General features: G+C 42.0%; 1 protein-coding gene across 1 annotated transcript; it reads right to left on the bottom strand.

The window, feature by feature from the left end:
• Nucleotides 1-8,797: 8,797 nt before the first annotated feature.
• Nucleotides 8,798-13,005, bottom strand: LOC100823184 (serine carboxypeptidase-like 2). Its single transcript, XM_003573709.4, has 13 exons — nucleotides 12,697-13,005; nucleotides 12,454-12,599; nucleotides 11,935-12,011; nucleotides 11,697-11,819; nucleotides 11,514-11,616; nucleotides 11,403-11,440; nucleotides 11,194-11,295; nucleotides 11,038-11,118; nucleotides 10,775-10,933; nucleotides 10,614-10,685; nucleotides 10,280-10,512; nucleotides 10,116-10,161; nucleotides 8,798-9,250 (listed from the first exon to the last, which is right to left on the bottom strand). Exons 1-13 carry the CDS (start codon nucleotides 12,882-12,884, stop codon nucleotides 9,167-9,169), a joined length of 1,452 nt encoding a protein of 483 aa, XP_003573757.1. The 5' UTR covers nucleotides 12,885-13,005; the 3' UTR covers nucleotides 8,798-9,166.
• Nucleotides 13,006-13,925: the final 920 nt, after the last annotated feature.

Raw genomic sequence — 13,925 nt, 5'->3', positions numbered from 1 at the left:
GATGGCTCATATGCAGGCTCAGATGCAGGCCGCACAGAGGGCTCAGTACGACCACCTTAGGGTATGTTTACCGCACATAATAGCCAAGAAAGCGTGGTATTAGTTCTGTAACTGCAACTCTTTGTCTTTTCAATATGCAGTCGTACCTCGCTGCCACCTCTCAAGAGCCGCCTACATCACCGCCGCTGTTTGACTTGGCGTTTGTCAATCTCCAGATTGAGCATGCTCCACAGCCTTCTCCACAGACTCCGGTGAGTTCACTCGAAACATTTCAATCACCATTCATGACTTTTCTTGCTTTCGTTGAGGGTTGGGGTCAATGCCTAATCATCTGTGCAACAGCATCAATCCGGCCGTGGCTCGAACGACCCTTCTTCACACGCAAGCCTTGCTGGAGGCAACCCTCTTGGCCAATCACCTGCTCCTAGGCACTGACTCGGGTAAGTTGCCACAAACTTATCAAATCTTGAGGTCCGTTGTTTTGAAAACTTACTTTCTTGTCTCCACACATAGAACTGCGTAACCTAGCATCACATAGTGACATAGATCCCATTTTAGAGCCAAGAGGGCTCACTTGGCTCCAAAATGGTGCCTTGGTGGCATTTTTGGGCATTTGGCTCGTTTATGCCATCAGGGCAACATTTTGGAGCCAAATGAGCCATCTTGGCTCCAAAATGGTCCCTTGGTGGCATATTTGGGCATTTGGCTCATTTATGGCACCATTTTGGAGCCAAAAAAGCCATATTAGCTCCAATGGCTCCAAAATAGTGCCTTGGTGCCAGTTTTGGGCCATTTGGCTCCAAAATGCCACCAGGGCACCATTTTGGAGCCAAATGAGCCATGTTGGTTCCAAAATGGTGCCTTGGTGGCAAATATGGCTCATTTGGCTCCAAAATGCCACCAGGGCACCATTTTGGAGCCAATATGGCTCATTTGGCACCATTGTGGAGCCAAATGGCCCAAAAATGTCCATATTGGCTCCAAAATGCCACCAAGGCACCATTTTGGAGCTAAATGAGCCATGATGGCTCCAAAATGGAGCCATGGTGGCATAATGGAGCGAAATGGCTCGTTTTGTAGCCAAACTGATTCCTTGGTGGCATTTTTTATGCCATTTGGCACATTTATGCGACCAAGGCACCATCTTGGAGCCAAATAAGCCATATTCGCTCCAAAATGGTGCCATCGTGCCATTTTAGAGCATTTAGGGGTCATTTGGCTCCAAAATTGTGCCTTGGTAGCATTTTTGGAACCAAATGGGCCATATTTGCTCAAAAATGATTCCATTGCACCATTTTTGAGCCAAATGGCTAAGTTCCGCTTCAAATACTGCAATTGTCACTTCAATTCCTTTCTTTATATCTAATTATGCTATTCCAACTCCATTTCATAGATTTCTACTGGTGCAATGGGTAGTGGATGTTGAAGGTGTCCGAGTCACCATCTTGTCGTGTATGAACACTAGCTTGTAATATGTTGCTACCATGTGATGAACACTTGTAATACTTTTATTGTGAGATATGTGATGTTTTCGGAATTTCATGAGATGTTTATATACTTGTGACGTGAATGCGTTATGTGGATGCGTCGATGATTTTGTGTGGATGTATTGCTGTGATGTGGATGAATATATATTTGTATATATGTGCTGTGAAAATATTTCAAATTGCCGCGATAAAAAAAAACAAAAAAAATACACTTTGCCGGCGGCCAAAGGCTGAGCGCGGGCACGCACCAAATCGTGCCACGTGCCCGCCCTTTGCCGGCGGCCATTTTCACTGGCCGCCGGCAAAGGCCCCCAACCTTTGCCGGCGGCTTTTTCCCTAGCCGCCGACAAAGGCCCGACATGTGTGCCACATCGTGGCACGAGCGGCCTGCTCGCGGCGTGCCAGGTGCCGGCCCTTTGCCAGAGCCCGACATGTGGGCCCAGCCGTTAACGGCACCGCATGCCGTGATCTCCTTTTCTTTGCCGGAGGCCGTCGTTTCGGCCGCCGGCAAAGAGTCCTTTGCCGGTGAATCTCCGTGCCGACAGGCTTTGCCGGCGGCCCGAAAAAAAGCCACGGCAAAGGCTTTGCCGGCGGCCCCTGGCCCCCGGCAAAGCCGCTTTCTCCTGTAGTGGCGGTCATGCGGCTGCACCGGGTTGCGAGGTCTAGTGAGGAGTTGACGTGGCGGGCAGAATGGAGCAAGCATCTCATGGCGCCGTAAAGGTCGGCCGTCTCCCACGAGTCCGGCGGCTGGTGGCGGTGGAGGTGGTGGGAGAACAGGTGAAGCGGGCGGCGACGTGACGGCTTTGCTCGGAGTGTTGTGGCGTCGGTTGGCATCGGTTGTAAGACGGAGGAGGAGAAATCAGGCTGGGGGTGGAGGGGGAGGCTCGAGCATGGGCTCACGCAGGCGCGGTGGCGTCGGTCGTAAGGTGGATTAGGAGGAATCGTGAATAAGACAGGAAGGAGAGAAAATAACGGGAAGTGGCATATTTGTTGTAATTTTAACAAAGTTGACCTACCGCGTCCATGCCAATCACCACCAACTCCAATTTAATAGATAGTAATAGATAATAGATACATGTGAGATGGAGTTACAAACATTGATGCTAGGAGAGTTACACCAGTGAAGTAGAAGGTTATAACTTTAATGGTATAGGGGTTATGGACATCCACATTAATATTTCGTAACACTCCCCCTTGGATGTCCATTAAAAGGTGAATTGCATGCCTCGTTAAAAACCTTGCCAAGGAAAAACCCAGTGGGAAAAAATCATGGTCAAGAAAAAAGAGTACACACATATTCACTCCCCCTCATGGCAACATCACTTGATGTCTTTCAGCCGTCGCAATCCAATACCATGTGCCAATTTCTTGAATACTGAAGTAGCGAGTGCCTTTGTGAACAAGTCTGCTAGATTCTCACTTGAACAAATTTGTTGCACTTATAATACCATCCTTCTGGAGATCGTGAGTGAAGAAAAACTTTGGCGAGATATGCTTCACTCTGTCTCCTTTCATATATCCGTCTTTTAGTTGGGTTATACAAGCCATATTGTCCTCGTGTATGACTGTAGGTGCCTCCTTTTCCAAAAGTAAGTTACACTCTTTGCGAATATGATGTGACATACTCCCAACCACACACATTCTCGGCTAACTTCATGGATTGCTAAGATCTCTGTATGCTTAGATGAAGTTGCAGCTATAGTTTGCTTCATTGAACGCCATGAGATTGATGTGCCTCCACACATAAACACATATCCATTTTGTGATCGACCATTATGTGGATCAGATAGATATCCTGCATCTGCAAAACCAACTATTTCTTCTTTGATTGCGTTAGAAAAATATAAATTCATGTCCTTTGTACCTTGAAGATAATGTAGTATATGCTTCACACCGTTCCAATGTCTCCTTGTAGGAAAAGAGTTATATCTTGCTAACAAATTAACAGAGAATGCAATATCAGGTCGTGTATGAGTAGAAAGATACATTAGTGCTCCAATGTCACTTAAGTAAGGAACCTCAGCACCAAGAATTTCATTGTCATCCTCTGAGGGCCTAAAACGATCTTTCCTTACATCAAGTGACCGGACAACCATTGGGGTACTCAATGGATGTGCTTTATCCATGTAAAATTGTTTCAAAATTTTGTCTGTATAAGTTGTCTGATGCAAAAGAATGCCATCTTTGAGATGTTCTATTTGTAATCCAAGGCAAAATTTGGTCCTTCCAAGATCTTTCATCTCAAATTCCCTTTTCAAGCAATCCATTATCTGGGAGAGTCCTTGAGAAGTACCAATCAGATTTAGATCATCAACGTATACAGCTATTATCACAAATTCAGCTCAGGATCTTCGTACGAATATGCATGGACAAATAGAATCATTTTTGTACCCTTCTTTTGTCAAATATTCACTGAGACGATTATACCACATTCGTCCAGACTGTTTTAGTCCATATAGTGACTTATTCAATTTGATTGAATATTGTTCTCAAGAACCTGCCTCTGGCAGTTTAAATCCCTCAGTAAGTTTCATATATATGTCACTATCAAGTGAACCATACAAGTATGCTGTAACAACATCCATTAGACGGAATTCAAGATTCTCTTTTATTGCAAGACTAATAAGATATCTAAAAGTCGTTGCATCCATCACAGGAGAGTATGTTTCTTCATAATCAATTCCCGGTCTTTGGGAGAATCCTTGGGCAACTAATTGTGCCTTGTATCTCATAATTTCCCCTTTCTCATTTCGCTTTCGCACGAAGACCCACTTGGAACCAACAGGTTTCACACCAACAGGTGTGCGGGTTACGGGTCTGAAGACTTCTCTTTTTGTAAGAGAATTTAGTTCTGCTTGAATTGAATCTTTCCATCTTGGCCAATCTTGTCTTTCTTGCATTCCTCGACCGATCGAGGTTCATGATCCTCAGTTTCATCCATAATTTCTAGCGCTATATTATATGCAAATGCATCATCGATGATGACTTTGTCACGGTTCCAAATTTTTCCCGACATGACATAGTTTAATGAGATCTCGTTTTCTAAAGAATCAGGTACCTTTTTCTCTTCTATAGCAATACCATTTGTCATGTCTACAATCTCCTCCGGAGATTTTTCTTGGTTTATTATTTCCTCGGATTGCCCATCTTGATCCTTTGCTCCCTTTCTTTTCCGAGGATTTTTATCTTTGGAACCCAATGGTCTACCTCGTTTCATGGTAGGTTTTGATTCATTTGCGGTAGATGGTTGCCCATGTTGGACATCAATTCTTTCAGGAGCATTAGCAGCTGGAATATATGACTTTGTCACTCTTTTTAAGTCTGTAAAAGCGTCTGGCAAATTATTCCCTAATAGGTTTGTACGAGGATCAAAGTGAGACAGTGATAATTTATTCCAGCTTATTTCTTTATTTAGCTGCTTATCCTCTCCCCTTGTTGTTGGGAAATTTGACTCATCAAAATGACAATCAGCAAATCTTGCTGTAAATACATCTCCTGTTGTTGGTTCAAGATATTTTATTATAGAAGGGGACTCATATCCAACATATATTTCCAACCTTCTTTGAGGTCCCATCTTTGTGTGCTTTGGTGGAGCAATTGGGACATACACCGCACATTCAAAGATTCTTAGATGGGAAATATCAGGCTCTTTGCCAAATACCAACTGCAGAGGGGAAGAACTATGGTAACTTTTTGGCCTGATGCGAATTAATGCCGCTGCATGCAAGATAGCATGTCCCCATGCAGACATTGGGAGTTTTGACTTCATAAGTAACGGTCTCGCTATTAATTGGAGACGTTTAATAAATGACTCAGCAAGGCCATTCTGCGTATGAACATGTGCAACTGGATGTTCAACACTTATTCCAATTGACATGCTGTACTCATTGAAGCGTTTTGATGTAAATTCACCGGCATTATCCAGGCGCATAGTTTTGATCAAATTATCTGGAAACTAAGCTCTTAACTTGATTATTTGAACCAACAGCCGCGCAAATGCTAGATTGTGGGTTGATAGTAAGGAGACGTGAGACCATCTAGTTGATGCATCAATTAAAACCATAAAATATCTAAATGGTCCACTTGGTGGATGAATTGGTCCACATATATCTCCTTGTATGCGCTCCAGAAAAGCGAGGGACTGATGTCCAATTTTAGCCGGTGATGGGCGCACAATCAGTTTCCCTTGAGAGCATGCAATGCATGGGAAATCATTCGATTGGGGAACCTTTTCATTCTTTAGTTCATGCCTGCATGAACTATTAATAATTTTTCGCATCATTACTGATCCGGGATGGCCTAGCCGGTCATGTCATATAGTAAAATTGCTATGGTTGGTGAACTTCGGTTCCACCACCATATATGACTCATTCCTTTTGAGACTTGTATAGTATAAACCAAAAGATAATTCTGGTAATTTCTCCAACACATATTTTTTTTCCCCGGTGACATCTTTGTAATTATGAGGTATTCCACATTACCCTCACCCATTGTCTCTATATGATAGCCATTTCGGTGTATATCTTTAAAGCTGAATAAAGTGTTTCGTTTATGTCTACCTTTGTCCCACAAGGTAACATTATTGTGGCTCTTTCTGAGCCCTCTATCAATTTAGCACTTTCAGATATTGTATTGACAACTGTGTCATGTACCACAAGGTACGAAAAATATACTTACTCTTTAGTATGGTATGCGTTGTTGCACTGTCTATAAGACACATATCTTCTTCCTTTGGAAGATCTTGAGCCAAAGAGTTTTCCATATATACTTCAAAACAAACATGTACCAATAACTATTAGTTTATTAGAATAAATTTATTAAATGCTAAGCAGTTACATGCATGAATACTAAACACAAAGATATGGATTTATTCTGTAGCAAAGGAAGTTACAACATACTTGACTCTTATTATAATTAAGACATATTTATTCTCCTATGAAATAGGAGGTTACAAATATAAATTATTCTTGAATGAAGAAATCAGAAACATCCAAATGAGCAGCATCATTGTTGCCATGTTCTCCAATATCTGCCCATGCCAGGAACATCACCATTGCTATTTGCAAAGTTTGTCTCTATATGTTTCCCTTTCTTCTCAATTTAGTTGATAGAGATCAACAAGGTACTTTGGTGTACGACAGTTACGTGCCCAATGGGATCTTCCACCACAACGATGGCATGCATTTTTTGTTTCATCAATTTCGCCTTTATCTTTATCTCCCCTTTCTTGCCTTTCATGAGGTCTAGCTGTGTTCTTGAAGCGAACACTATAATTTCCTCTGCCACGACCTCATCCATATTCATAGCCATGGCCACGACCACGTCCTCTATTTTGGTAATCATATCTTGTCGCATTCGCTTCAGGGAATGGACTGGAACCACTTGGACGTGAATCATGGTTTTTCATCAAAAGCTCATTGTTTTGTTCGGCCACAAGCAAACAAGAAATAAGTTCAGAATATTTCTTGAACCCTTTCTCACGGTATTGCTGCTGAAGCAGCATATTTGATGCATGAAATGTAGAGAATGTTTTCTCCAGCATCTCTTCATCTGTTACTTTTTCTCCACACAACAGTAACAATGATGTGATTCTAAACATGGCTGAATTGTATTCAGAAACATTTTTATAGTCTTGCAACCTTAGGTGCAACCACTCATAACGAGCTTTAGAGAGGATCACTGTTTTCTGATGATCAAATCTTTCTTTTAGTTTGTTCCAAAGAATAAGGGGGTCCTTATCAATAAGGTATTCAGCCTTTAGACCTTCATGGAGGTGGTGACGAATGAAAATCAAAGCTTTAGCTTTATCCTGGCTAGATGCATTATTTTTTCTTTGATCGCATCACCAAGCCCATGGGCATTCAGGTGAGTTTCAGTATCTAGCACCTATGACAAGTAATTCTTGCCCGAAATATCCAGAGCCGTGAAATCAATCTTGGCAAGATTCGACATAGTAAACTACAAAATATATAGATTGCAAAATTCAAACAATGGCGCAAGAACAAAATATAGAAACAAATACAAATGATAATGTCTTACCACAATAACATTACGATCAGTGTATAGTTTCTTACCTAGTTCTTGATAGCTTTTAGAGACAGTCGTGCTGATAACGTGTTATAAAATAACTATTTGTAATGTAAGGGAATATATATAATGGAGAGAGTGAGGGATGAAATTGGAAATTCTTATTCCCTTTTCAATACATAAGATCTCATATATATAGCCATACATGTGAGATGGAGTTACAAACATTGATGCTAGGAAAGAGTTACACCATTGAAGTAAAAGGTTATAACTTTAATGGTATAAGGGTTATGGACATCCACATTAATATTTCATAACAAAAGAAGATCTGCCTTGGACCTGTACGACTAAGCACAATGAACAATTCGCTTGGACTTGTACAATACGGAGAGTCGTTTACAACCAGAACTAAAATAATAATATGAAACTAGTGATTCCTCGTAAAACAAAATGACTTTTTTTTCTTTCAAAAAATACACAGCAAACTCTTTTTTTACTGAAGTTGCACATTTTTCAAGTGAAATTGCAGCGAGCGAGCATTGTAGCATACCACACTCATGCTAATTGTAAAATTCCTTGTTTTGGAGTCAGTCAAATGGCACTAAACCATAGTTTGCACTTTGCAGCAAAACTTTATGCACTTTTAGAATTTAGAATGTGCAAATATCCGTTGTACATTTTTAAACCTAATGTTACACACTATAATTAGCTATACTTTAGGTTTCAGAATTGTGCAGCAACTAGGCAATTGCACATTACAAGGAAGCTGAACAGGCGCGGGATGAGGAGGGTGCAAGTGAAAACAGACTATCATCAGCTAGTCCAATCCAAGCGATCACAGGTAACGAGTGGCTTTGGCTCTGAATGGCGTCAGGTTTCAAGAGGCTAAACATTTTGTCTTGTTGAGTTTTGTTATATTTTCTTAAACATTGCGGTTAAATGGTCATGTGCATCGATCGATGTAGACAATCTTTAAAAAAAAAACCAAGTGTTTTTTTTTGCCGAGAAAGGCAGGAGCTCTTCCATGTAATATTAGACGGAAAAACCAAATATATGTACAATATACCAAGGTCAAAACAAGGCAAAGAAGACCAAACAAAAAGAAAAAACGAACCGTCCCATCAGACCAAGTACAGTTGGCCAAAAGGGCAAAAACGACTCACAACGTAGTCATTGGACAAAAAGCAAATCTATGTGCGTCAATAGCGTCACGGGCTAGGGAAGCAACGACGAAGGCCTTTAGGTTACACTTGGCATTTGCTTCAATTGATGCCCGCAGCCTCTAGGTTATTATTGAGCATCGATTATCATTCTTAGAAGAAACATCAATAGAGGCTAAAATTTACATCCATTCATGCATCATAGAATCTATTGCTAATACAGTACCCATACGGCCATACGGAACTGAAGAGGTCTCCGGTGACCGTTTCCAGCCTGTAACACCAAGATTTCATAGAACCCCGTATCTCCTTCCGAGATGCAGATATTTATATAGATAACAATATATGTGCACTGAAGAAAATAGTAAATTGAATGATGAATCGAGCTTTTGGACGTGTATGTAGTAACGTTTTTTTTTGCGAATATCTATTTACACAATGCATTTGCAATCTGATGCACGGAGTAATTAACCACCACTTTAGGTTGAGGCTTCAAAGGGGGTCCCCAGAAACCCACCTTGCAAACATAGCAAGGCATTGCTTTGGCATGTACTCTGGAGCAGTATGTCCGCCGCCCTGATTCACAAACAAAAATAATACATTTAGTCTTTTTGTCTGGCAACCAGTTCTGTTATTTTGTGTAGCAAACAAGGTCAGCAGGACAGAGCAGCTGGCACTGAGAAATGAAAGGACAAAAAGGGAAAAAAGAAGAAGAGTAATTTCACAAAACCACTACTCCAGGACCTAAAGTTTCACGGAGGTACCACCTCAGGGTTCGCATCAGTTTGCCACTACTCTAGGGGTAATAACTATCAGTTTGCCCAAATCTCGCGGATTAGTGCATTTGACAGAAGAACTGACAAGTTGGGCCCACGTGTAAGGTCTTTGCCATTTTCAGAAAAAACCCTGACTTTTTTCTTTTTACTTCTTGACCCATCGTCTTCCTTAAGGGAGCAGCAGCACCCAGACACGGGAGCCACGGGAGGCCGCGCGGGCTGGCCGTTTCTTCTCCAGGCGCGGGCGGGGGAAGGCGGCGTGAGCAGTGGCACGGGCGTGGGGAGGTGGCGCGGACGCGGGCGGGGAGCAGGGAGAGTGAAATCAAGCCTCCGAGGCGGCACGCTGCGCCGTGGGCCTCGTTAGCACCGGCGAGGTGTCCGGAGAAGGGGAAGAAAGGAGAAAAGAGAATTAATGAAAATAACAGGGGGCTAAATGGATAAATTGGATGCCATGTAGGATCTTACAAGTGGTCCCAACTTGTCAGTTCTGCTTCAAATGCACTAATCCGTGAGATTTGGACAAACTGATAGTTATTGTCCCTAAAGTAGTGGCAAACTGATGCAAGCCCTTGAGATGGTAGCTCCGTGAAATCCTAACCCCTGAAGTAGTGGTTTTGTGAAATTTACTCAAGAAAGAAGGACATGCATCCAGCTAGGGTTCCTACCTTCACGGTTGCGAATGTGAGGTTATTCGAGTATGACCTTGTATATCTGCATTTTAAGAAAATTACCTCACAAACATGTCAGTTCCAAGCCATATGGAGTATGAAAGGAAGACACAAAATCAGTGCTCAGAGTTGTTAATCCTAATGGGACTCAGAGTACTCACCCTGCAACCTGTGTATCGACATACCATGGTCTCCACTCATCCACGACAGAGAAATTCAGAGACCTGATCCACGCCTGCGTGCCGATGAATGGTATAACCATGTCATGGTCACCGCTGTAAACCAGACTCCGGTAGCCTCTGGTTGTCACATCCAGGTGGTGTTCCACTGAACTCCGGATATCGTTGGTGTACAGTATGTCGTAATTGCATCTTAACCATGAAGGAACGGTACCCTGCAGATATAATTAATTGACCAGACTGAATTAGTTACCAACAGGATTACAGGAAGCATCAAGACATTCCTGTTTTCTGCATCAGCTTGCTGCCAGTTTACCTTGTGGATACCCAGAGCATCTCTGACTGCGTCATTGTTTGCCCATGTTCTGGACATTATATATTCTGCTGTCTGCCAAGACATGGATGAAATGTCTCAGATAAGATTACTGCTAATCTGGAACTAGTGATCCATAGAAGAAGTTGGGTTTCGCCACTAACTCTGCACTCTGTAGAAATGTCTGACAACTGTAGCCTGGCCTCGGCAGCGTAGTCGTGAAGCTGGATTACCTGCCGTGCGCCTGAATCACCGTTTGGATGTGGGCTCGCGAAAGTGCAGAGGGGCTCCAGAATATGGTTTGTGCATATGTCCTCCACACACTTATAATTTACAAAAAAGAAAACGCCATTTTAATTGCCAGACACTTCACCAATCACACCGTAATTACAAACATCAAAATAAAAAATAAAAACATTTGTAGTACCTTGTCAATGACATCAAGACTATTTGTGCACTGGAAGCTTTGCTGGCTGTTTTGCTGCGCACTGCAGCTGTCCTTGTACGCCTGAAAATAGCCAACATTCAAAGTAAAATTAGGATTTGGGTTACACATTTTGGTTACCCACTGAACTTGGTTTACCTTGTACATTTCGTCAGATATGAGACCCATCCCATGAGCAAATGGAATTTTAGCTGGACTATCAAAGTTTCCATCTGTGACTGGATTGCCCACAAGGTAGCCCTGAACATGACAATGCCCTATATATTAGCAGGGAAGAAAACACAATCTAAGCTTACATATGTAAAAAATAATTTAAACTTAATTAGCTTACTGCAGAATTCCCAAACCTTTAGATTAAGAGCTGATATATTGCCGTCTTCTTTTCCTGGAGGGAAGATGTATGGTAAGTTCTTCAGAAAACAAAATGAAATATGCGTAGGGGAGATGAATGAGGTTACCTTTAGCTAATTCAAGGGTGATGGCTGGCACAATCATGCCACAGTATGAATCACCAGCAATGTAAAGAGGATTTGACAGGAACTCTGGGTGTTCATCAAACCACTGCCATTGCCATATATATAAGTGAGAAGGAAATGGTTAATGGATGTCTAATTTCCCATGGTCAAGGAAAGTAATATGACCTTTTTGAGGAAGACGACTATTTGGTTGACAGCTTTGGTGTCGCTTGATTTGTATCCTTGCTCTGTTTTGGAATAAGAGAAACCAGTTCCTACCGGGGAATCCAGGAAGATGACATTGCTCACCTGGTAATCCATATGTGCAACATAGTTCAATCAAAAGAAGAAAGAAAGGAAGAATCAAAGAAAGAAAGTAAGCAAACAAGAAAGAAAAGAAATTATTAGAGTCTGAAAATAAAACCCTTGTCCAGGAGTCTGGTTTGTAGAGCAATTTAGGTGTGCCATCGATGCTGGAGTGACGGTCGAAGGTGAGAGGGCCTGCACATCATGTCACATATGTAGGCTTCATTAATTTGGGTATGATGAAATATATTTTGCGCAAATTTTTGCTATTTTGTTGGTCACTAAATATTAACCAAAAAAACTACAACTTCACTTTGGTCTGTGTGCAACAATTGACCTAAGAGAAGAACTACAACTACACCCAATAGTAGTACCTAGGATACTCCTATCATGGTTCTTGTAGTACTTACTGTATCTGGCTTGCTTGAAGACGACACGTGGAAGGCATATGGACAGATTGGGTTGCTTGGATGCCAAATTGACATGACAGTAGTACAGTAGTATTGTTTGATTAAGTCCTTCCCTCTTTTAAAAAAAAGTTTCAACTTCAACAGTTACATTGTTTGATCTCTTATTTGATTAAGTTAGAAAGATAGATGCTGTGTAGAGCAGAGGATATTGTTAAATAAGTACTTACCGATCTCATAAACGAGGCCGGAGAAGGCGGAGCATCCAGGCCCACCAGTTAGCCAGAGCATGACGGGGTCCTCCTCCGGCTTCCTCTCCGACCGGATGAAGTAGTAGAAGAGCCGGACGCCATTGCTCTCGTCCACCTCCACGTACCTGATTGATTCGCGCATGCAAGAAATTAGTAATAAATTGGCAGCAGAAATCAATTAAGCAATGGGGAATTGGAGATGGATCTTTGATCAATTATTACCCTGTTTGGAGTTGGAATGGAAGGGGGCCATCGAAGCCAGGGAGATGGCTGATGATCTTCTTGCTCTGCTGCTGCTGATCGAAGCTGGAGGAGGAAGAAGAAGCAGAGGGTAGAACGAGGAGGAGAAGGAATAGTATGGTAGTGCTGCTGCTGCTGTCTCTTCTCCTCCTACTACTCCTCGTGGTCATCGTGGCACCGTTCCCTCGCACCGGCCCGATCTCTCTATCTATCTATCGTTTGTACTCTTGTGAGTTTTCACGAGCAACACGAAAAAGGGATCCATGCAAGGAAGAAACGGCAACAAGAGTATGTTTTTTCTCGGTTAAGATTATATAAAAAACAACGTGTATTGGCTGTCTCTTTGACTTGTGCCTTGATGATCCATGCATGTACAATACACAACCCCAAACCAAGACAATAAGAGGTGTGTAATTGCTATTTTCGTTGCGTCTGTAAATTGTGCACTCACGCAACGCCCATTCTGCTGTACTTCATCCATATCTGTCGCTATTAACTTCTTTTAAAAACTCCAAAGTTTGAAATTCACCATGAAGGCCGGGCAGCAGATGAGTATGGGCGCAGTGGATCAGGATCAGATCTATTACTCTAGCTGATGATAAGATTGATCATGCTGCCTCCTCCTTTTTTTTAAAGACTAGAAGGGGCTAGCTTGCACGTCCTGCTCTGCTCGGCGTGTGTACTTTTATATCACCAATTATCCAATTCATTTGTTGGACTATTCAACTGCCATATAACTTGCTGCATGCTAGCTAAGACCTAAGAGTACTAACCGTTTTTCTCAAGTATTATAATCGCCACATGTATCTCACTCGGTCTTGCGAGATCTCTATGTTATAATGGTCAATGCCAAGATACATATTAGTTGTACTTTATATTTTTGTATGTTATTAATCAAATTTTTGATCAGGTTGCTATCCACGCTTGCCGCATGGTACTTAAGTTTTGTGTAAACACTAACTAAATTAGTTATCAGGTACTGATATATATCTAGTCCACGGAAACGTCGGTTTTCACCCGTGAATCAAAATTGAGTGGGGGCATTGGCCCCCATGGCTTATATGCTGGATCCGCCCATGATTTTATTCTATCTTTTCCTAATCCCATCTTGTTTAACTCTTCTACGCCGGCTATGTCTATGTTATAAAGGACAATTGCTTTGATACTTGAAAACATGTCAAGTCTTCTAATCATGTATGGTTTTCAGATAA

The sequence above is a fragment of the Brachypodium distachyon genome, chromosome 3 (assembly GCF_000005505.3).
Source record: "Brachypodium distachyon strain Bd21 chromosome 3, Brachypodium_distachyon_v3.0, whole genome shotgun sequence".
Classification (NCBI taxonomy): domain Eukaryota; kingdom Viridiplantae; phylum Streptophyta; class Magnoliopsida; order Poales; family Poaceae; genus Brachypodium; species Brachypodium distachyon.
The sequence above is the reverse complement of the archived record's forward strand: the minus strand, read 5'-3'. Positions and strand labels throughout refer to the sequence as shown.